The sequence below is a fragment of the Peromyscus californicus genome, unplaced genomic scaffold (genome assembly GCF_007827085.1).
Source record: "Peromyscus californicus insignis strain IS unplaced genomic scaffold, ASM782708v3 Scaffold_14__1_contigs__length_90479793_seg_2, whole genome shotgun sequence".
NCBI lineage: Eukaryota > Metazoa > Chordata > Mammalia > Rodentia > Cricetidae > Peromyscus > Peromyscus californicus.
In genome coordinates, this window is record NW_026294436.1 from 14,818,122 (window position 1) to 14,841,672 (window position 23,551).

Here is a 23,551-nt window from a genome sequence, read left to right on the forward strand (position 1 = left end):
AACAGTGTACTTAGTGAATGAACTGATCTGCATTTTGTTTCCTTCTGTGACTTTACTAGAGCAGATGCCCCCAAGAAGGTGTTGGATCCTCCGGGGCTGGAATTACAGGTAGCTGTGAGCCAAGCGATGAGGATGCTTCATAGCGAACTCTGGTCCTTGGCAAGAGCAGTGTGTTTGTTCAACCTCTGAGTCATTTCTCCAGTCCTGAACATCTGCCTTTCCATCAACTGTGTCCACACTAGTATTATACAGTAAGATACAGTAGACGCAGGAAAAAAAGGTCTTTCTTGCTGGGGATCGAAGGCTCAGTGGTAAGGGCGCTTGCCTAGTTTGGGTTGCCTGGTTACACCAGTTCTCAGTATCCCTGTGAGTTTACACAAACTGTCATCTGCTCGAACTGTGCAGCCCCATCGCCTTCTCCTTTCGACTGGCTGCATCTACTTACACGTTCCCTAAGACACCTTTTCAGTAGCCCTCTCCTCGATGCTCCCCTCGCATCTGGGATTGAACCAGTAAGCAAGGCCTTTGGCAGGTGGATATTTATTTCACTGGTCTCTCCAAAAGGCTTCAGATTCTTTGAGAAGTAGACACGGTCATTTTCACCATGCCCTCCAGCGGCCCACTTCATAACAGGGACTCGATGTTATCCATCAGGCAAAACACTTTTTTAAAAGTTTTGTTTTAAAAGGAAGCTTCAACACTAACGCACACACTGTAATAACCAATCTACAATCTGTACAACTTCAATTTAATTTTCAAGCTGGTATGGGAGAACTCAGCAACACATTTTGTCACAGAAAACAAAAGTAGCCTATAACTAGTTACCTCATAATCAGCCCACATAATCCACACGGCAGATAAACGGTATTATTCAGAGTTATAGACTCTAACTGTTGGAATTCAATAACATGGGGGAAGATGTAGTGAGTGTCCCCATTTTGTAACGGCAGGAACTAATGGTTTCTGGCTGTTATCCAGGAATAGAAAAATGTCCAAAATACATGGATGGCTGAGAACAGAGCTGATGTGAGGGGAGGAGGGATGAATAAAATCTCCACAAGCCTGAGTGCCAGGGACGGGTATTCGCTTCACTTTATTTTTAAGAATGTGACTCAATTTCCAGACAGCTGATTTTAATCTCCTTTTTTCCCCCCAAGGGTTTTAGAGTTAGATGTCAACTTCCTACTAATGACAGCCACAGCATCCTAACACAGAAAAAAGTCACCAAAGGGTTTTCTCCGACTTTAGAGACATCGTCTGTATTCAGCATCAAGCACAACGACAGACAAGCAAACAACACAAGATGGTTATTAACGCCTAGAACAACACCTGTCAGAGAAGCGTAGTTGGATGGAGTGTGATGTATCGGCTGTCGTCACACTGTGAACAGTGATCACCATCAGATGTTAACTCACGACTAACCCAGAACTAACACGGGAAGACAGAGGTTTCCTTCTAACATGTCCTACATTTTCACTCCAATGAATACGCCTTTTGAACTCAATACTCAAAAAACTAAACAGAATACACATGAAAGTTTAACTTAATTTTTCTTTGAAATTGAGTCCTTTATTTTATGTGAAAATTCACCAACTCAGAGAAGGTAGTTTTTTTATTCATATTTGTTACGAAGAGTAAAATTCAGTTTTCATGTTAAGTTTACGACTGACTTCAAGTAAATATGAATGTGCAGGCATGTATGCACAAACAAACTGGGACAACAGTTCGAGAAATTCAGTGAGAAAATAGTGTTGCGCACACACACAGTGGGTACAAACTACGATTAAACAATGGAGCACTGTGATAGATCAATGGAGCACTATGTCACAGCAGAGCACTGGGATAGAACAATGGAGTACTATGATGTCACAATGGAGAGCAGTGATATCAACATGGAGAAGTGTGATAGAACAATGGAGCACTGTGATAGATCAATGGAGCACTGTCATGGCACATTGAAGCTCTGTGATAGAACAATGGAACACTATGATGTCACACTGGAGCACTGTGATGTCACAATGGAGAACTGAGATAGAACAAGGGAGAACTATGATGTCACAATGGAAAACTGTGATGTCACAATGGAGCACTGTGATGGAATCATGGAGCACTATGAAAGAATAATGGAGCATCCTGATGACACAATGAAGCACTATGATGTCACAATGGAACACTGTGACAAGAATGGAGCACTGCGATGTCAAAATGGAGAACTGTGACGTCACAATGGAGCACTATGATGTCACAATGGAGAACTGTGATGTCACAGTGGAACACTGTGATGTCACAATGGAGCACTATGATGATACAATGGAGCACTATGATGTCACAATGGAGCACTATGATGTCACAATGGAGAACTGTGATGTCACAGTGGAACACTGTGATGTCACAATGGAGCACTATGATGTCACAATGGAGCACTGTGATGGAACAATGGAGACTGATGATACAACAATGGAGTACTATGATGTCACAATGGAGAGCAGTGATATCAACATGGAGAAGTGTGATAGAACAATGGAGCACTGTGATAGATCAATGGAGCACTGTCATGGCACATTGAAGCTCTGTGATAGAACAATGGAACACTATGATGTCACACTGGAGCACTGTGATGTCACAATGGAGAACTGAGATAGAACAAGGGAGAACTATGATGTCACAATGGAAAACTGTGATGTCACAATGGAGCACTGTGATGGAATCATGGAGCACTATGAAAGAATAATGGAGCATCCTGATGACACAATGAAGCACTATGATGTCACAATGGAACACTGTGACAAGAATGGAGCACTGCGATGTCAAAATGGAGAACTGTGACGTCACAATGGAGCACTATGATGTCACAATGGAGAACTGTGATGTCACAGTGGAACACTGTGATGTCACAATGGAGCACTATGATGATACAATGGAGCACTATGATGTCACAATGGAGCACTATGATGTCACAATGGAGAACTGTGATGTCACAGTGGAACTGTGATGTCACAGTGGAACACTGATGTCACAATGGAGCACTATGATGTCACAATGGAGCACTGTGATGGAACAATGGAGACTGATGATACAACAATGGAGTACTATGATGTCACAATGGAGCAGTGTGATAGAACCATGGAGTAGTATGATGTCTCAATGGAGAACTGTGGTGTCACAGTGGAACACTGTGATGTCATAATGGAGCACTATGATGATACAATGGAGCACTATGATGTCACAATGGAGCACTGTGATGGAACAATGGAGACTGATGATACAACAATGGAGTACTATGATGTCACAATGGAACAGTGTGATAGAACCATGGAGTAGTATGATGTCTCAATGGAGAACTGTGATGTCACCATGGAGTACAGTGATAGAACAATGGAGCACTGTGATAGAACAGTGGAGTATTGTGATGTCACAATGGAGAACTGTGATGTCACAATGGAGAACTTTGATGTCACAATTGAACACTGTAATGATACAATTGATCACTGTGATGATACAGTTGAGCACTGTGACAGAACAATGGAGCACTGTGATAGAAAAATGGAGCACGGTGATAGAACATTGGAGCACTGTGATAGAACCATGGAGCACTTTGATGTCACAATAGAGCACTATGATGTTACCATGGAAAACTGTGATGTCACAATGGAGAATTGTGATAAAACAATGGATCACTGTGACAGAATAATAGCACACTATGATAGAACAAGGGAGCATTGTGATGGGACAATAGAGCAATGTGAGCATAATGAACGACTCTATAGCACAAAGGAGCACTGTGATGGTACACACAAACACACATACACACACACACACACACACACACACACACACACACACCTTTAAGAATACAAAAATCAGCTGGGCGGTAGTAGCGCACTCCTTTAATCCCAGCACTCGGGAGGCAGAGCCAGGTGGATCTCTGTGAGTTCGAGGCCAGCCTGGGCTACAGAGTGAGATCCAGAACAGGAACCAAAACTACACAGAGAAACCCTGTCTCTGAAAAACAAAACAAAACAAAAATCTGTGAATCTCCATCTTTATGTTATGCTGTGTAAAGAATTAACTCTAAACTGGATGGTGGCACACGCCTTTAATCCAAGTATTAATTAATTAATAAGAATTATGCGGATCTCTGCAGAGTTCAAGGCCAGCTTTCAGGCCAACTAGGGCTACCTAGTAAGATCCTGTCTATAAACAAAAATAAAAAACAAACAAACAAAACAGAATTAACTCTAAAAACTTCATAGATGTACCTATGCACTCTAAAGCTAGGGCATTAATAGAAGAAAAGGTGGTATCTTTGTAAATTTGTATTAGGCAAAAGTTTATCAGGACTCAAAAATCAAGAAAAGAAGAATGAAAAGGACATATTGAAATATTTAGAAATTACAAATTTCTGTTCTTTAAAACAGTATGTAACGAAAATCAAAATGAGAGCCTGTGCAATGATGGCCTATGCCTTTAATCCCAGCACTGAGGAAGCAAAGGCAGGTGGGTCTCTGAGTATGAGGCCAACTTGATCTGTGTATCACTACAGTTCCAGGACAGTTAGTGCTATGTAGAGAAAATCTGTCTCAAAAAAACAATGAATGAATGAATGAATGGATAATAAATAAATAAATAAATAAATAAATAAATAAATAAATAAATAAATAGAACACACAGGGTTGGGGGCAAAATTTACAAAGATATATATGTATGTATGAGGATCCATTCCTAAACATAAGGAATCCTTATAACCCAATATTAGCAGGAGTCCAATTTAAGTAAACAGGTCACAAGAGAAAATAAATAACTAAAAAGAATATGAAAATATATCCAAGATCCTCGTCTGTGTATCCTGCATAATGGGCATTAACAGCTTAGATGCAAGATTGTAAAACATTGGTAGCGAACTTCTGCCCTCCGGGGTTCTCCCACTGTGCTGTAAGCCTGTATTTAAGACCTCCTCCCTCCTTCAATAAATGGCATTCTGCATTAAATAAATAAATAAACAAATAAATAAAAAATTAAAAAAAGAAAATATATCCAGTATAACTTGGGAACAAACAAACAAAACCCGAAATAAAAAAGCACTTCCTGTCCATAGAAAAGGAAACATGACAGTGCCCTGTGGAGCCCCCATGTATGCTAGCACAAATGCAAAGTGGTCAAACGCTTGGCAAAGGGTTTTGGAAGGCAAGCATGTGTTTCTCTGACACCACAGTCCTATGTCTAGATTTCTGCCCTCAAGAAATAACAATGATGTCTAGGGCCAGAGAGATGGCGGAGTAGGTAAAAGTGCTTGTTATGCAAGTTTGATGACTTGCGTTTGATCCCTAGAATCCAAGTGAAAAACCTGGATATGGTGGCACACACCTGTAATCTCAGCACTCCTAAGGCAGGATGGGGGTAGAGACAGACGTAACAGGAAAGGAAGCCTGCTGGCCAGCTAGCCTGGAATATGCAGTTCAGTCACAGAAACAAGAGACCTTGACTTAGAAGAGGCAGAAGGAGAGAACCAACTCCTGAAAGTTGTCCTCTGACTTGTACATGCGGCATCCATGTGCTCCCCATGATAACAATAATGTAACGAAATCAAAAATTTCATGAAAATGGTGACTATATAAACAGCCACATGGATTATCACATTATTTTTATTTATAATAGCATATTCTGCTATCAAGGGACACCCTAAAATTTGGAATACCTTAAAAGTCTAGTGAAGAAACCACAAAAAACTAAGCTGTATTTCTATACATTGGAGGATACACAGGATGCAACAGAAAGAAAAAAAATTACATAACACCCTGGGTTAAACCAAGAGCTTTACAGTACATGAAAAAAACTCAACTCAAGGCTTCTTACTGTGTCCGGGAATTGTGAAAATTTAGTGATTGAAAGCTAATATGCAACGGCCATAGTTGGGGTGAATGGAACGGAAATGGCTGGGGTAAGAGACCTTTTGGTGTAACAAAAATAGCCTCCAGATTGCACTGCAGTGTGCCTGACTATGTACATCTGATAAACCTTAGTGACCTATAGAATTCTAAAGATTTATTTATTTTGATTTTATGTGTATGAGTGTTTGCCTGCATGAATGTCTATACACCACATGCATGCAATGCTCACAGAGGCCAGAAGAGGGAGTAGGGTTCCCTGGAACTGGAGCCACAGTGCAGGTGCTGGGACTTGAACCCAAACAAATCCTCTGGAACACCAAACAGCCAGTCCTCTTAGCCACTGAGTCATCTTTCTAGTCCCTATCTATACATTTTTTTCCCGAGGCAGGGTTTCACTGTGTAACAGTCCTGGCTGTCCTGGAACTAGCTCTGTAGACCAGGCTGGCCTTGAATTTACAGAGATCCACCTGCCTCTGCCTCTCAAGTGCTGGGATTAAAGGTGTGCCACACTACGGGCTGGCTTCCTATCTATACATTTTAAAAGCATACATTTCAAGTTATGTTAGTTATAAATTAACAATCTGCACTTAAAAATAATTTTATATATATATGTATATAAATTTCTCAGAACTGTGGGCTGGAGAGACAACTCAGGGGTTAAGATCACTTACTACTCTTGCAGAGGACACAGATTCAGTTCTCAGAACCCATGGTGGGCAGCTCACAACCATCTGGAACTCTATTCCAGTGCACCTCATGTCATATGGGCTCTGGGGGCATTTGCATGCTGCATATGAACTCATGCAGGCACACATATGTAGCATGAATCTTAAAGAGTCTTATTAATAAGAACAAACTTGGAGCCTGGTATTGGGGTGAATGCTGAAAGATCAGAGAAGTAGAACAAGCCACAGCCACCTCACCTTGCCAATTCCTCAGCTGATCCTGTTTCCTCAGACTGGAAGCCTCTGAGTCTTCATCCAGAATGAATCTCAGCTGAACTGTTGCTAAAAGCCTAAAAGCTTAACCAGCTCTAATTCCTGGTCCTCACGCCTTATATACCTTTCTGCTTCCTGCCATCACTTCCTGGGATTAAAGGTGTGTGTCACCATGCCTGGCTGTTTCCAGTGTGGCTTTGAACTCACAGAGATCCACATGGATCTCTGCCTCTGGAATGCTAGGATTAAAGGCGTGTGCTACCACTGCCTAACCTCTATGTTTAATATTATGGCTGTTCTGTTTTCTGATCCCAGATAAGTGTATTGGGGTGCACAATATATCAACCACACACATATATGGACATTAAAAAAAAATTCTTAAACGTGTGCTCCCCACACCAGCCATGTGTGGTGTTGTACACCTTTGATCCCAGCACTACAGAGGCAGAAGTAGGTGGGTCTCTGTGAGTTCAACACCAGTCTGGTCTACAGAGTGAGTGTTCCAGGCCAGGCAGGACTACACAGTAATACCCTGCCTCAAAACAAAACAAAAAAGCAACAAACAAACAAACCTAAAAGAGGAACCACAGTATTTATAAATACTATACTTGTCAAAACAGTAACACACAATAAGTTTATCTGAAAGTCACATGGATGCAAGAACTCCCAATAGCATCTAAATTTTATGTAAATGTGAGTGTATCTAACTCTTTAAACTCCAGAACACAAATAGAAGATGATTGGCTCAACTTATTTAAAGATTATTTGCAGGAATCATGTAGAGAAACCAAGCCAAAAGCTAATAAAGAGGACCATCTGTACATCCCTTAAGTAAGGTATATACGGGAAACTATAAAAAGGAGTGTTTTTCACACTGCTGTCTGTTTTCAATACATTTGGGTGTTCAATCATAATTCAAAAATGGCAGAGTCAAGTTGTAGTATATAAGTAACCTATTGGGTTAATTAAAACACACTGAAAACTTTTTATGAAGACAAATACATAATGGCCCAACAAGGAGTACCTTGGCAATTGCAGTCTGTTTAAACATGCGTGTTATCAACCCCATAACCGTCTCCGTGGCACCTGAATTTGGATCTCTCATTAATTTTTGCCATTCTTCAAAGCTGGCATTCAGTTCCTATGTGGAGAGGAATAACATTGTTCATGATTACAGGATCAAGAACAGAACAATTAATTCAATCATGCATCAGGTCCTATTTTCTCCTTCTCTGTATAGAAAGTTATAAAAAGAATTTTTATATAATTCCCATAGATATCAATGTGTTCATTTAAAACCACAGTGCAGAGACAGGTCACATGTCTATGCTAATGAGAGAAGCCAGCAACAAGTTATGTCACACCATAATTCAAACAACTGAATTATTAATTCCTCTTGAAAAACAGTGTATAAAGTGAAAAATAACCGAACATGTAGGAAAACAGGGTGGTGGAATTTATTTTTGTAGTAAGATGTATTATTTAAACAAGTATAAGGATGCTGGGCGGTGGTGGCACACACCTTTAATCCCAGCACTCAGGAGGCAGAGCCAGGTGGATCTCTGTGAGTTCGAGGACAGCCTGGTCTACAGAGCGAGATCCAGGACAGGCGCTAAAACTACACAGAGAAACCCTATCTTAAAAAAACCAAAAACAAGTATAAGGATGAAAGAAATACTAGTTACATAAAATATAGTATGATCATAAATTGATTTTTCATTTCATTTTTCTCTTTAATGCTAAAATAGCAGATAAAGTAAGAATTCTTTTTTTATTATTAAGAAATTTTTTATTCATTTTACATATCAATCACAGATTTCCCTCTTCCCTCCAGCCTCTCGCCTCCAACCTATCCTCCATTCCCACCTACAAGAACGTCAGGCCTCTCATGGGGAGTCAGCAGAGCCTGGTACATTCAGTTTAGGTAGGTCCAAGCCCCTCCCCCTGCACCAAGGCTGTGTAAGGTGTTCCACCATAGGCACTGGGCTCCAAAAAGCCGGCTCATGCACCAGGAATGGATCCTGATCCTACTGCCAGGGGACCCCTTAAGCAGATCAAGCTACACAACTGTCTCCCTTATGCAGAGGGCCTAGTCCAGTCCCGTGGAGGCTCCACAGGTGCTGGTCTAAATTTCATGAGTTCCCACTAGTTTGGTTTGGTAAGCAATACCATAGTATCCAATGTTTACAAGACACTGATTTAACTTCTAAGATGTAACAGTGAAAAAATCCTTGTTCACTCAGTCACATCCAGAGACTGTACAGGTAATGTGCTCCCCAAAAGTAAATCTAGGTGACGATCAGGGAAAATAAACATTTGGCTTTCAGATATGTTAAATATTACATCCTGCAAGGTTATCACAGGGTTTCAGATTTCAAGAACAGAGCTACATTCAAGTTATTCTGCAATATAGCTATTTATACTTACAAAAAGAAATCTTCGTGTGTGATGTATGTGTCTCTGTGCGTGTACACGCATGCATGCATTCATGTACTCTATGGCATATGTTTGTGTGTTGGGGGTCAGGGACAGCTAGTGTGCGGGTCTCACCTCCTCCCTTGTTTGAGACAGGGTCTCCTATTGTTCACTGCTATGGCCTGACAGCTTCTGGGGACTCTCATGTCTCTGCTCCCATCTCATTTCAGCAGCACTGGAATTACAGAGGCACCTATCACGGTACCAGTTTTACCTGGGTTCTGAGATACCCAAGTCAAGTCCTCACACTTGCATGGCAAGCATTTCACACATGGAGCCATTGCCTCGGCCCCATCTTTAGGGGTGTGTGTGTGTGTGTGTGTGTGTGTGTGTGTGTGTGTGTGTATGTGTGTGTGTGTGTATCCAGAGAACATGAAACACAGTATTCCTTACTAACTACTGGGACTTACATTGTAGATAACATGAGTCCTTAATACTGAATAGTTTCATCACTGTGCTTTTTCCTATATTCAATAGAAATTTTTTTGTTTTTTGTTTTTTTCGAGACAGGGTTTCTCTGTGTAGTTTTGCGCCTTTCCTGGAACTCGCTTTGGAGACCAGGCTGGCCTTGAACTCACAGAGATCTGCCTGCTTCTGCCTCCCAAGTGCTGGGATAAAAGGCGTGCGCCACCACCGCCCAGCTCAATAGAAAATTTTTTAATCACTAGGAGCTATATCTGTTCACATATTTGATAATTAAAATCTTGTGTTTTTCCTGAAATGAAACAAAACCAATAGACGTCCTGTTCTACTAATCAAACCTGTTTCAAGAAAGCATGCTTTTCTGTGAAACGTGATATACAGTCTTTAATAGGATAATTCATAATGCTTAAAGTAAGACTTTCAGGTAAACCCAGGCCCTTACCTTGACTGCTGCTGGCGGCAGGTCAAAGGGAATGCGCTGTCTGACTTTAGGGGGCAGCTGGCTCAAAACTTCACTCTTTAACCTTCTGATCATCATGTCACTTAGCAGCTGGTGGAGTTCACTAAGGTTCGATGCTCCTCTGCAATCCCACTGACGCCTTTTACCAAAGTACCTGGTAGGATGAAAAGACAAAGCAAAGCTGAGCGCAGCAGGAGGACATCCCTGTATGCAGTCCGTCCCTCCTTGTAATAATAGGGAGCAATGGCGCTGTCCTGTTATTTCCAAATGAAAACCAGTTTCAAAAAGCTGACCTAAGGGGCTGAAGAGATGGTTCCACGGTTAAGATGGCACACTGCTCCTGCAGTGGACCTAAGTTCGGTCTCTGTCACTCACATCAGGTGGCTCACATTTGTAACTCAAGCCCCAAGGGTCTGATGGCCTCCAAGGGCGCCTCTCTCTCTCTCTCTCTCTCTCTCTCTCTCTCTCTCTCTCTCTCTCTCTCACACACACACACACACACACACACACACACACACACACACACACACACTTTAAAAATAAATCTTAAAAAAAAGAGCTAATCTAAGTAGTGTATGTTGACTCACAATTGTAATTCTAGGACTCAAGAGCCTAAGGCACGGGGATCACTATGAATGTATACTAGGCAGGCATTCTACCAAATTAGCTACTACCACGCCTGATGTATTTTCATGCCACTGAAATATTTTGCTTCCTTTAATGTTTATATACTCATACTTAAAGATTTGTGTATATATTAAACTGGGGAAATGCTGGGCAGTGGTGGCACATGCCTTTAAGGGAGGCAGAGGCAGGCAGGTCTTTGTGAGTTGAGGCCAGCCTGGTCTACAAAGCAAGTTCCAAGACAGCCAGGGCTACACAGAGAAACCCTGTCTTGAAAAAAACAGAAGAAAACACTGGGGAAAATGCTTGCCAATACCTAACTCTGTCACCTATTTTTCCATTCACCATACTAGGTATGCTTTGACTACATCATTAACAAAAGAAACCTAAGACTCCAAACTGCCCACACAGAAAGAAGATGTTGGAAGAACTCTTTAATTTTGTTTTTAGAATGAAATGTCTGTACTCACTCATAAGTGGATTCTAGATATAAAGCAAAGAACAATCAGACTGCAACCCACAGAACCAAGGAGGCTATATAGCAGGGGGGACCCTAGGATGACTGTGGCTTAGAATAAGTTTTGGTTTTACTCAATTACTGGGCAAGCCTCAATCAAACATTTCACTATTAGGATAAGAATTTATACTGTATCAAGCTGATAATAGAAAAATAAATAAATAAATAAAAATGGGGAGAAAAAAAGAAAAAAATAAATAAAATCTTTAAAGATTTATTTATTATGTATAGTGTTCTGTTTGCATGTATCCCTGAAGGCCAGAAGAGGGAGCCAGATCTCATTACAGATGGTTGTGAGCCACCATATGGGTGCTGGGAATTGAACTCAGGACCTCTGGAAGAACAGCCAGTGTTCTTAACCTCTGAGCCATCTCTCCAGCCCCATAAAATCTTTAAAGAGAGAAGTAAAATAATAATAAGAATAAGGCACATAAATATGGAAAATATGGTGGGCGGTGGTGGCACACGCCTTTAATCTCAGCATACAGGATGCAGAGGCAGGTGGATCTCTGTGAGTTTGAGGCCGGGTTGCACTACAGAGTAAGTTCCAGGAAAGGTGCAAAGCTACACAAAGAAACTCTATCTGGAAAAACAAATGGAAAATACACAGGACTCTGGATCCTATATAGTGTTGTGTTGACTTTAAATTGTTTGATTTCTGATGAATGACCGACAGCTACTGAGACACACTGAATTATGGTGGCAGCTGGATTAAATCAACCTATATATTTTTTAAAAATTGCAAATATTATGAACAAAATAATCTTCATGTAGAATGCAACACAAACACTAATATCCTAATTACTGATGATTATAAGTAGTACTACCTTGGTTTAAGTCCTATTATTTTGAATCATTTTGCTTTAGTTAATTTTGACATGAATTTACCACCATTGTAAAAAATAATTTCTGTATAAAAAAAAGAATGAAATGTCTGAATTAAAATGGACTCAAGCACACTATCTGAAAGTTCATGGGATAAGACTGTACACAGACGGGTACAGATCACCATACGTGTCTTATCTGCCTCCTGCAGAAACCAATATCTGTGTTTCAGAAGTGTAGATGGCTGAGCTTTTTTTTTTTTCTTTGTGGCACTCAACCCAGGGATTCGATCCAGGGCCTCGAATATGCTAGGCAAGTCCATCCCCAGCCTAAAGTTTGAGCAACCTAATATCAGAATGCCAGTACAGTGTTGAGTGTTATGGGGAAGCTTCTCTGCTCTTCTTGGAGACTGTGCATCACAGAAAGAAGCACGAGTAGTTGCTTTCTGGGTGTTTTACCTCAAGCTTATTGTAAATTGTATGCTTGGCATTGAAGCAGGGGTTACCAAAATTATTTCTCACTGCAACTTACCTCCACTTCATCTCTTTTCAGAAGACGCTAAGGAGCCAGAGGTGGCACTTACTCTCAAGAACATTGGAAGCTTGGGAAATAGGGTGGGGGTGGATCCCAGAGGAGTTGGGGGGAGAAAAGGGGGGTGAATATGATCAAAATACACAGTATGCACATATAAAATTCTCAAAGAACAAAAACATTCTATTAAAGAGGCTGGAGGCTGGGAGTGGTTGCACTCAATCAATCCCACCGCTTAGGAAGCAAAGGCAGGCTTATGTATGTGAGTTTGAGATCAGCTGGGTCATGTCAGGAGTTCCAGGCAAGTAAGGGCTGCAAAGTGAGACACTGTCTTAAAACAAAAGAATTCCTAATCTCATATTTGGGAAGCAAAGGGAAGTGCAGAACAGGGGCTAGAAGAGCCACCACCCACCAACAAATGATTACTTGTCATTATATTTGATAGTGATTATATATAATTTTATAAAATCACACTTATTTATTTGGGAGGGGGTATAAGCCATGGTGCACGTGTAGAGGCCAGAGAACAAGGTGTGGGAGTCAGTTCTCTCCTTCCATCATGTGGGTTCCTTACCTGCTGAGTCACCTCACCAGCCCAAATATTCTAATTTTAAAACCAGCCCCATTGAAACAGAATTCACACTTCCATACAGAACATGCCAAATGCAGGCTTCTATGGTTTTTAGTATATGCATAGATTTGTAGCAATTTAACTGCCACAAATTTTAGAACATTTTTATCACCTCAAGAAAGAATCCTTGCCGGGCGGTGGTGGTGCATGCCTTTAATCCCAGCACTGTGGAGGCAGAGCTACACAGAGAAACCCTGTCTCAAGAAAAAAAGAAAGAAAGAAAGAAAGAAAGAAAAAGAAAGAAAGAAAGAAAGAAAGGAAGGAAGGAAGGAAGGAAGGAAGGAAGGAAGGAAGGAAGGAAGGAAGAAAGAAAGAAAGAAAGAAAGAAAGAAAGAAAGAAAGAGAGAAAGAAAGAAAGAAAGAAAGAAAGAAAGAAAGAAGAAAGAATCCTTGGGCTGGAGAGATGGTTCAAGGTTAAGAGCACTGGCTGTCCTTCCAGAGGTCTTGAGATCAATTCCCAGCAACCACATGGTGGCTCACAACCATCTGTAATGAGATCTGGTGCCCTCTTCTGGCAGGCAGGCATACATGCAGACAGAACACTGTATACATAATAAATAAATCAAAGAGGAAGGAATCCTATGTCCTTGGCTAGGATGTAGCTCAGTTGAATGCTTGCCTGGCATATGTAAGGCCCTGGGTTCTAGCCTCTGTATATCAGGCATGGTGGTACACACCTGTAATGCCAACACACTGAAGTTGGAGAGAGGAAGATCAGAGGAAGTTCAAGGTCATCCTCATCTCTCTCTCTCTCTCTCTCTCTCTCTCTCTCTCTCTCTCTCTCTCTCTCTCTCTCTCTCTGGTGACAGGGTCTCTACTGAGCACTGGCTATACTGGGCTCACTATGTAGACCAGGCTAGCCTCTGACTCACAGAGACCCTCTTGCCTCTGCCTCCTGAGTGCTGGGATTAAGGGTGTGGCTGCCTTACTTAGATTACTTACTTAGATTTTGTCCCAATCAAGTTGCTTGTTGACTCTTATTTATGAGTGGAACCATATACTGAATGTTCCTTTATGGCTGCCTTCCTTCACTAAACACTGCTTTTTTAAAATTCCTGTGTGCAGAAGCATTAATGGATCTTTCACTCCTTACAATGGCTGACTGAAATTCCATTGCACAAACAGACCACGATTGTTTTAGCCATTCCCACTGATGGACATCTGGGCTGTTCCCAAGTTTTGTAATTACAAATAAAGCTGCTCCAAGCATCCAGGAAGAGTCTGTGCAAGTGTGCACTTCCACTTCTCTTGGGTATATGCTAGGCACGCAAAGACTGGAACAGTGAGTGACTCTAAGTACTGAGGGAATCAGTGGGTTTGCAAAAGCAATTGACACACCTATCACCAGTGCAGGAGGAGAACCCAAGAACACACCACATGACGTGACGTAGCCATCAGTGGTTCACATGAGTTACGGTTTCTCCACATCCACTTGTGTCTGGTTCTGTGTGTCCTGCCAAGTATACAATATCTCTCTTGTAGTTTTGAGTCACACCCTCTGATGAGTGACAGGAACCATTTTAAAATATGTTTGGTGGTCATTTATATATCTTTTATTGAGAAATGTCTATTCAAATCATTTGCACATTTTAGCTGAGTTAGTTTTAGTACCTGAGTTATAAGAGCTTTAGTACCTGAGTTATAAGAGCTATCCACATATTAAACACATGTCATCTATCAAGGGCACAATTTGTAAATATTTTTCCCATTCTGTGGGTAATGTTTTCAAGGTACCCAGGCTGGCTTCAAACTTGCGATCCTCCTGCCTCAGTCACCTAAGCACTAGGACTACAAGCACACATGTATGCCCAGTTCAATTTCTTGACGGTATCTCTTGTTAAGTACTGAAGTTGTTAATTCTGATAGGACAGACTTCATCCAGTTGCTCTTCCATTGTTCCTGATGTCAGCGTCGTATCTAGGAATGCGTTATTAAATTTGAGGTGTGAAGATTTACCATGATGTAAGTAAGGTCTTCCCTCTAGGTGCTGATTTTACATTCAGTTCTTTGACACATTTGGAGTGGAATTTTGTACATGGTGTATACACCCTAGCTTTAAAATGGCTACTAAGGTGTCCCAGAACCACCATATGAATGTCTTTTGTTAAAAGTTCATTTATCATAAAGCTCTTCCATTTCACTGATATGGATATTTATTCTTTCTTAAACTATTTTTTACATTTATTTACTTTACATATGGTGCAGTATATGTGGAAGTCAGACAAGAAGTTGTGAGGGTCACTTCTTGCATCAGGTGGATCCTGGGGATCAAAGTCAGGCCATCAGGCTTGGCAGCAAGTAGCTTCTTGCCTCTTGCCAGCCCTAGCTATCTTGTATGACTGCCACACTGTCACGAAGAGTCAGTATAACTGGGCCTTCTAGCCAATTTTTCTTTTTAATGTTTGCGTTATTCTAGGTCCCTTAAAATTCCATACAAAATGAAGACTGGTGTGGTGGTGCACACCTTTAATTCCAGCAGCACTCTGGAGGCAGGGGCAGGCAAATCTCTGAGTTCCAGGCCAGTCTAGTCTACGAGTAAGTTCCAGGATGGCCAGGGCTACACAGGGAAACCCTGTCTCAAAACAAAAGAAAACAAAGCAAAACAAAAATTCACACAAAATCAACTTGTAAAAAGACATCAATCCCAGTACTGAGGAGGCGGAGGCAGGATTATTACAACAGTGAGGCTACCTGGACTGCACAGTGAGTTCTAGGCCTAGAACTAAACAAGAAGGGAACGTAGACTCTCTCAAAAACGAAAGTAAGGTAAAATACATAAGGCAGTAATTAGACAGTAATTAGACTCGGGATATTTTTTAAATGTTTTAATTATTTATGTGTGTGTGTGTGTGTGTGTGTGTGTGTGTGTGTGTGTGTGTGTGTGTACACACACATGGGACACATGTGGAAGTCAGAGGTCAACTTTTGGAAATTGGTTCTCTCCTTCCACCTTTATGCAGGTTCTAGGGATCGAACTCAGATTGTTAAGATTGTGTGGCACACACTTTACCCACTGAACTATCTCATAAGTCTGTGGTGATCTTTTAATTGTGCTGAAATGTGATTTTATTTGTATGTTAATAAATGAAGTTTGCCTGGAGATCAGAGGTCACATAGTGAGCTATAAGCAGAAGTCCGGCGGTGGGAGCACACGCCTTTAATCAGATCACATGGCAGGCAGAGTCTCTGTGTGGACAAGGACACAGCCAAGCGTGGTGACAGGAGCCTTTAATCCCAGTACCAACCATAGAGACCTGGAGGTCTGTATAGACAGGTAGTGACAAGGAAGTCATGTGGCTGGGCTTAGAGCCAATGAGAAAGCAGAACAGGAAAGCAATAAAAACACAAGTTAGATGGGAAGAAACTCTCGGGGGAAGTGATGGTGTCGAGGTGGTAAGATAAGGTAGTCGTGGCTCTTCGCTAGTTCTCTGATCTCTTTGGCTATTACCTCTGTATTTGGCTCCATGTTTCTTACTTAATAAGACTGTTTAGAAATTCGTCTCTATAAGTCCATAGGTGCATTTAAAAAAAAAACCTAGTTGGAAGTACTATTCCGTACCAAGTGTTTAATCAATTTCATGAGAGTAGGTAGAAATTTCACTAACCAAGGGGAGTGAGCTCTCAGTTTATTGTCCTAAAATTTCATTCTTCCAATGTATACTTCTGGACGTACAATCATCACACTTATTTCTTTGTTCTATTGACACCTTTGCTTATCATTTATTTTGATCTTAAGAGACAATGTTAAGACATACCATCCTTAGACAACCTGATTACAGAAGTTCTCCCCCTCACCAAAGAAGCTTCTTTTTGCAACGGACAGAGACCATTAGAGAAAGCCAGATTGGTGAATGCAGAGAATAACTGACTGTGGGGTGCCCAGCCCCAGTTGACACATTAAAACATAACCCAGCACCTAAGAGGGCTGGGAACAATTATAAGAGACAGAGGACCAGGAGTTCTATAAGCTTGTGTCTTCTATAGATTTCAAAGAAGAGACACCCATGAAATCTCAACAATAAAGCTGCCTGAACAAGACCCGAGCAATGACAGCGTCAATAGACATGCCAAAGTGGATGGGGAATCTCACAAGGCCCCACCCTAGGTGAAGAGTTACAGTCACTAAACAATGCTGAGTCCAGGAGAGCTAGTCCTCCCCAGGGAGGAGCCCCTAAGTGATGATTCAACACCCAAGCGGTCAGCCTAAAAACACACGTGCAAGCAACACTAAACAGACTCTGCGGCTGTACTTTACACTTGTTTGTTTATATCCCACCGGCACTCCTCATCTCGTCCTCCCTCCCTCCCTCCTCCTCCATATATATAAATCTAAATACAAGAAATATACAAATACATAAACATGTAAATACAACCGTGTGTGTGTGTGTGTGTGTGTGTGTGTGTGTGTGTGTGTGACAATAATAATTAGAGGGAAAGGAGCTCATGAATTTAAGAAGCAGAGAGAGGGGAGGAATTGGAGGGGGAAATGATATAATTATACTTTTTTATTATTATTATTATTATTATTTGGTTTTTCCAGACAGGATTTCTCTGTGTAGTTTTGGAGCCTATCCTGGATCTCTCTCTGTAGACCAGGCTGGTCTCAAACTCACAGAGATCTGCCTGGCTCTGCCTCCCGAGTGCTGGGATTAAAGGCATGTGCCACCCACCACCTGGCAATACTTAATTTAAAATAAAATAAATTAAATTAAAAACAAACAAACAAAAGATATATTATTTAGCTTGCACATCATACCATGATGTGGATACTTAGAGTATGTATCTGATATTAGCACTAATGACGGACGTTGTGGGGTGGAAAAGAGCTGAACAGTCTATTTACTACGTAATGTTTTCTTCCTTATTTTATTTTTAACCTATATCTATAAACATAAGCAATTGGGGCTGGAGAGACAGCTCAGCAGTTAAGAGTACAGATTGTTTTTCTAAGACCAATGTTTGGTTGCTAGAACCCATGGCTGGCAGCTCACAGCTGTGACCTGTAACTCCAGCTCCAGGGGATCTGAGGCCCTCTGCTGGCCTCTGAGGTCACTGCATTGTTCACAAAGCAATACACAGATACATATACACACATAATTAAAAGTAAAAAATCTTATAAAAACATAAAACTTTCATATGGATGGAGCACCATGTACAAGTACCATTTTTACTATCTGCTTCTAGCAACAAAGGGTGATGGCTAAAATAGCAGTATGCAGCCATACATAGAAAAAAAAAGCGTGGCAAGGTGTCTGCACTCATCTCTGCAGACCTTCACGCAAATGAAGAGTTGCTTTTTTCACAGGCCTTCTTCTGGGTGAGCAGAGGACCATATACACATTTGCCGCTGCCACTCTCCATCCCTCCACCACCCCACCCCACCCCATTACCTCTCCTCTCTCTCCCTTTCTTCCCCTTCTCTCCCTTCTTCCTTTACTTTTTTTGTTTTGTTTTGTTTTTGTTTTTCGAGACAGGGTTTCTCTGTGTAGCTTTGCGCCTTTCCTGGAACTCACTTGGTAGCCCAGGCTGGCCTCGAACTCACAGAGATCCGCCTGGCTCTGCCTCCCGAGTGCTGGGATTAAAGGCGTGCACCACCACCGCCCGGCTTCCTTTACTTTTTAAAGACAGTGTCTCATGATTCCAGGGTGACCCAAGGATGACCTGTCAAGTGCTGAGATCACAGGAGTACCCCATCAAGCCTAGCTTTAGAAACTACTTTGGACTAGCACATGACATTTAGCTCCTGTTTTTAAAACTTCATATATATATGTGTATATATATATATATATATATATATATATATATATATATATATATATATGTTTTTTCGAGACAGGGTTTCTCTGTGTAGCTTTGAGCCTTTCCTGGATCTCGTTCCATAGACCAGGCTGGCCTCGAACTCACAAAGATCTGCCTGCCTCTGCCTCCCGAGTGCTGGGTGGCACCACCACCGCCCAACCAGAGCTATATTTTAAAAGAATATTTTTATTAAAGCACTACATACACATAGCTTCAAAAACTAAATGAAAAGACTTTCATACAATGTGGAGATTCTGATGTATGTATTCTGATGTGGCTTCAAACTCAGGCTGGATAAACATAAAGAGAAAACAAAAGTTCACATTTGAAGACAAAGTCAGGACAAATATCACTGCAGCCCAGAAACAAAACCAAAGTGGAAAGCGAGCAGAGCTGAAATAATAAATCTACTCCTTTTATATCTAAGAATAGGCAACAGCAGCTAAGAACTTAGGGTTGCAGCAATGAACTATTCTTGTACAAGTTTATTATTCACTGAATTTTTCTAGAAATTGTATATAATGCTAACTAAAAGGGATCTCCTACATTGTTCTGTTGGAAACTCAACTCAGAATACTTTGTTAATGTGGAAAACCATGCCACTGACCCCCAAAACACTCTGGTGGCTAAGCTATAATACACATAACTGTGATTTATTAAACACTGTTTGAAGATATTAGTGGAGTACTGGCTACCATCAGAACACAGCTGTGGTATACTGGCTACTATCAGAACACAGCTGTGGTGTACTGGCGACCATATGAACACAGCTGTGGAGTACTGGCTACCATATGAACACAGCTATGGTGTACTGGCTACCATATGAACACAGCTGTGGTGTACTGGCTACCATATGAACACAGCTGTGATATATTAGCTTCCACATGAACAGCAGTATCCACAATTCTGAACACAGTAAATTTTCATCAATTTATGATTTATATTTCTCTAACTTTATATACCTGGAATTTACAGATGTGCAAATCAGTTTAACTACAGAAATTATCCTTTGGAAGCATATAAAATAATAGTGCATATATCACAATTGATGAAGTTTTAGATTTCCTATAACCATAAATATAAACTTATTTACTACATTCATTTTAAATTGTGTTCTAATGTAGTCTCAACCTACTTACATATTAAAGTACATGTTTATGGTTACCTTAACTTTTATTTTCTCTCTGCATTATGCTGGATTCTTTATTTGAAATTACATGTGGCTATATATGGTTATGCCTATGAATTTCCTTCCAGTGTAACAAGGGAGTAGTGAATATTCATTATGGAAAGTGGGCATTAGGACAACAGAGCTGAGAAACGCTGATATCCCACAATGGCCGCTCTCTTCACTTACAGCTACTGTGCAGTACACACACAAGATGCAGTAGGGTTGAGAAGAGACACTCCAAGGAGGTCTGCATTTCTTGAAAAACTTCAGTTGCTAATTAATATTCTCCTAAAGCAGAGAACACCAGGTCTAGGTGGACTCACTCCTGAGTTCTACCAAACATCTCAGGAAGAAATTATACTAGCTGTCTCGGAAGACTGTTGAGTAAGCAAAGTGCTTACCATACAAGCATGAGGACTGGGGCTTGAGCCCCAGAACCCACTGCTCCAATTCTACATATATACGAATGTATAGTTTTAAAGTTCTCACATTAAAGTCAAAATCTAAAGCCCAAATAAGTTCCCAGCACCCGGGGCAGACAGCTCTCAATCACGTGTAATTGCTGTAACTACAGTTCCAGGGGAATCTGGTGCCTCTGGCCTCCAAGGGCACCAGTACTCATGTGCACAACCTCCTTCCCCACCCACACAGAACTTAAAATAAGTAAAATAAAACAAATCTGTTTCAAAATAGCTTCCTTTCTGCTCCAGCCAAGCAGCTGGCTTCTCATCTACCTGCCAAGAAGATGCTACACCCTGCAGAGCAGCACCTCAGGCATGCTGTAAAAGATGTTCTGATCCCCAAAATAATGAGACAAGGACAGAGAGAGGTGTTCTGAACAAGTTGAAGATTTCACTACATGTTACAAGGATGCCAAAATCCATATGTTAGTAAAATGCCAGAAAGAAAATTCTGCACTGAAAGAATGTCTAACTGCTGATTATGATGATTCAACCTTTTATGAAGGATACAAACTGAAATATCTCAAGGAAAGGGAAGAATTCAGAAAAACAGGGATTCCTACTGAGAAAAGGTTCCAGGAGCTTCCAACAAGCATGAAGGCAAATATTTAAGTGAGTCAGGAACTTCTGTATTAATGGAAACATTTATAATGCTAACTACAAGTAGCAGAGAAAACAATGTTTACTTTATTCCCATCATGAAAATACTGATATTTTATGAAGCAAAAAATCTTTATTTCAGAGTTCTGGTTTATTAAATACAGGATAGAAGATAAAACTAAAATAATAATAACAATTCTGGTCTCTATTGATTCCTCTAAGGCACCCATTCATTTACCTAGCGCTGTATACTTCTCATTACGATATTTTGGCCAAGTGACTGTTATCCCCTTCCGGTCCCCACACCTTCCTTGCCCATGCTGACTTCGGAGTCTTACCAGGATAACTAGTCCTCCTTGTCCTTCAGCCTCTACAGCTATCAGAAGTTGATACAAAACTCCCAATATTAGACAGATCCAACTCTAGGCATACTTTAGGCCTCTACCACATTGCTGTGGAAATCTACCACTGAGAAGACTGGCTCCACTACTAATCCATGTTACTCTGGTGACATACTGTGTACCCAAATAAACCTGCCTGAGGATCAGAGGACTGAGCCAGCCACTAGATTAGAAACAGAGCCAGGCAGTGGTGGCATATACCTTTAATCCCAGCATTTGAGATCTCATGCCTTTGCTTGGGAAACACACGTCTTTAATCCCAGGAAGTAATATGGCAGGACACAGAAAGGTATATAAGGCATGAGGAAATAGGAACTCTCTCTCTTTAGGCTGAGAATTTCGTAGAGGTAAGAACTAGTGGCTGGCTGCTCTGCTTCTCTGTCAGCTTTCACCCTATCTTTCAGCTTTCACCCTATCTGGCTCTGAGCTTTTTATTAAAAGACCATCTAAGATTCGAACAACATGTTACTGATCTCAAATGGCTACTAAGCATTGCTAATAAGCCTATGCTACTAATCTCACCATCTCATTCCCATCCTGTAGTTCAGACCATGATAACTTTCAAATTATTTATTTATTTGTTTGTTTATTATCTATACAGTGTTCTGCCTGCATGCCAGAAGAGGGCACCAGATCTCATTACAGATGGTTGTGAGCCACGATGTGGTTGCTGGGAATTGAACTCAGGACCTCTGGAAGAGCAGCCTGCACTCTTAACCTCTGAGCTCCAACTTTCAAATTTTTCTTTCTTTTTCTTTTCTTTCTTTTTTTTTTGTTTTTTGAGACAGGGTTTCTCTGTGTAGTTTTGGTGCCTGCCCTGGATCTCACTCTGTAGATCAGGCTGGCCTTGAACTCACAGAGATCTGCCTGCCTCTGCCTCCCGAGTGCTGGGATTAGAGGCATGCGATATCGCCGCCTGGCCAACTTTCAAAGTTTTAATCTCCTACGTCTTCATTTCTTTGAACTCAACAAGCCATCTATCCCTCTGATAAGAAAATGTCATGAGATACAAACTCCCTTAAGCCCCTATCCCTCCAAACACTATGGTAGAGCCCCAATAATATACCACTTAATGAATGCAAACCCCCTCATATCTCTGGCATCTCTGAAACCACAGTATAATCTCAATAATATGCCATGCAACTATAAAAAAGGAAACAATATTTATGTAGTAAAAAGGGTCAAAATCCAAATGTAAAAAAATGCTTATGTTGCCGGGCGGTGGTGGCACACGCCTTTAATCCCAGCACTCGGGAGGCAGAGCCAGGCGGATCTCTGTGAGTTCGAGGCCAGCCTGGACTACCAAGTGAGTTCTAGGAAAAGGCTCAAAGCTACACAGAGAAACCCTGTCTCGAAAAACCAAAAAAAAAAAAAGCTTATGTTTTTAATACACTAATCTCTTTTCCAAAACATATGAATTTGCTTACTCTTCTATTAGTTTAAGATTTTGAATCATGTAGAAATATAATCCCAAAAATAACATGATGTAAATCTTCTCACACATGACTCTCCCATACTTCACCACTTCACAGTGCAGAGGCTGAACAAAGAGATGGAGGGCACTGTTGAATGGGTACAGAGCCTTAGATTAGGGACGGTGAAATGTGCTAGAAATGGAAAGTTCTGGTGCTTTACAGCAGTATGAATGTATCTAAGGCTACCAAACTTTAAACTTAAAATGGTTAAAGAGTAAATTTTCTTATGTATTTCTATTGCAAAAAAAAAAAAAAAAAAAAAAAAAACGAAAAGCCACCCCACAATAGCAATAAGCAACACCCACAAAGAAACAGAAAAACAGAAGACACCC

The 23,551-nt window shown here is 40.9% G+C and overlaps 1 protein-coding gene and 1 pseudogene across 3 annotated transcripts in view; one reads left to right on the plus strand and one right to left on the minus strand.

Annotated features, from left to right (window-relative positions):
• The window catches only part of Zranb3 (zinc finger RANBP2-type containing 3), a 166,812-nt gene that overhangs the window by 51,547 nt on the left and 91,714 nt on the right, over positions 1-23,551 (minus strand). For all 3 annotated transcript variants that reach the window (XM_052736812.1, XM_052736810.1, XM_052736813.1), the window contains 2 exons: positions 10,167-10,338; positions 7,851-7,967 (listed from right to left, as the gene is read on the minus strand). In XM_052736812.1, coding sequence (XP_052592772.1) covers positions 7,851-7,967; positions 10,167-10,338 — 289 coding nt within the window. The remainder of the gene's footprint in view (positions 1-7,850; positions 7,968-10,166; positions 10,339-23,551) is intronic.
• On the plus strand, positions 21,028-21,355 carry LOC128109352 (COX assembly mitochondrial protein homolog; annotated as a pseudogene).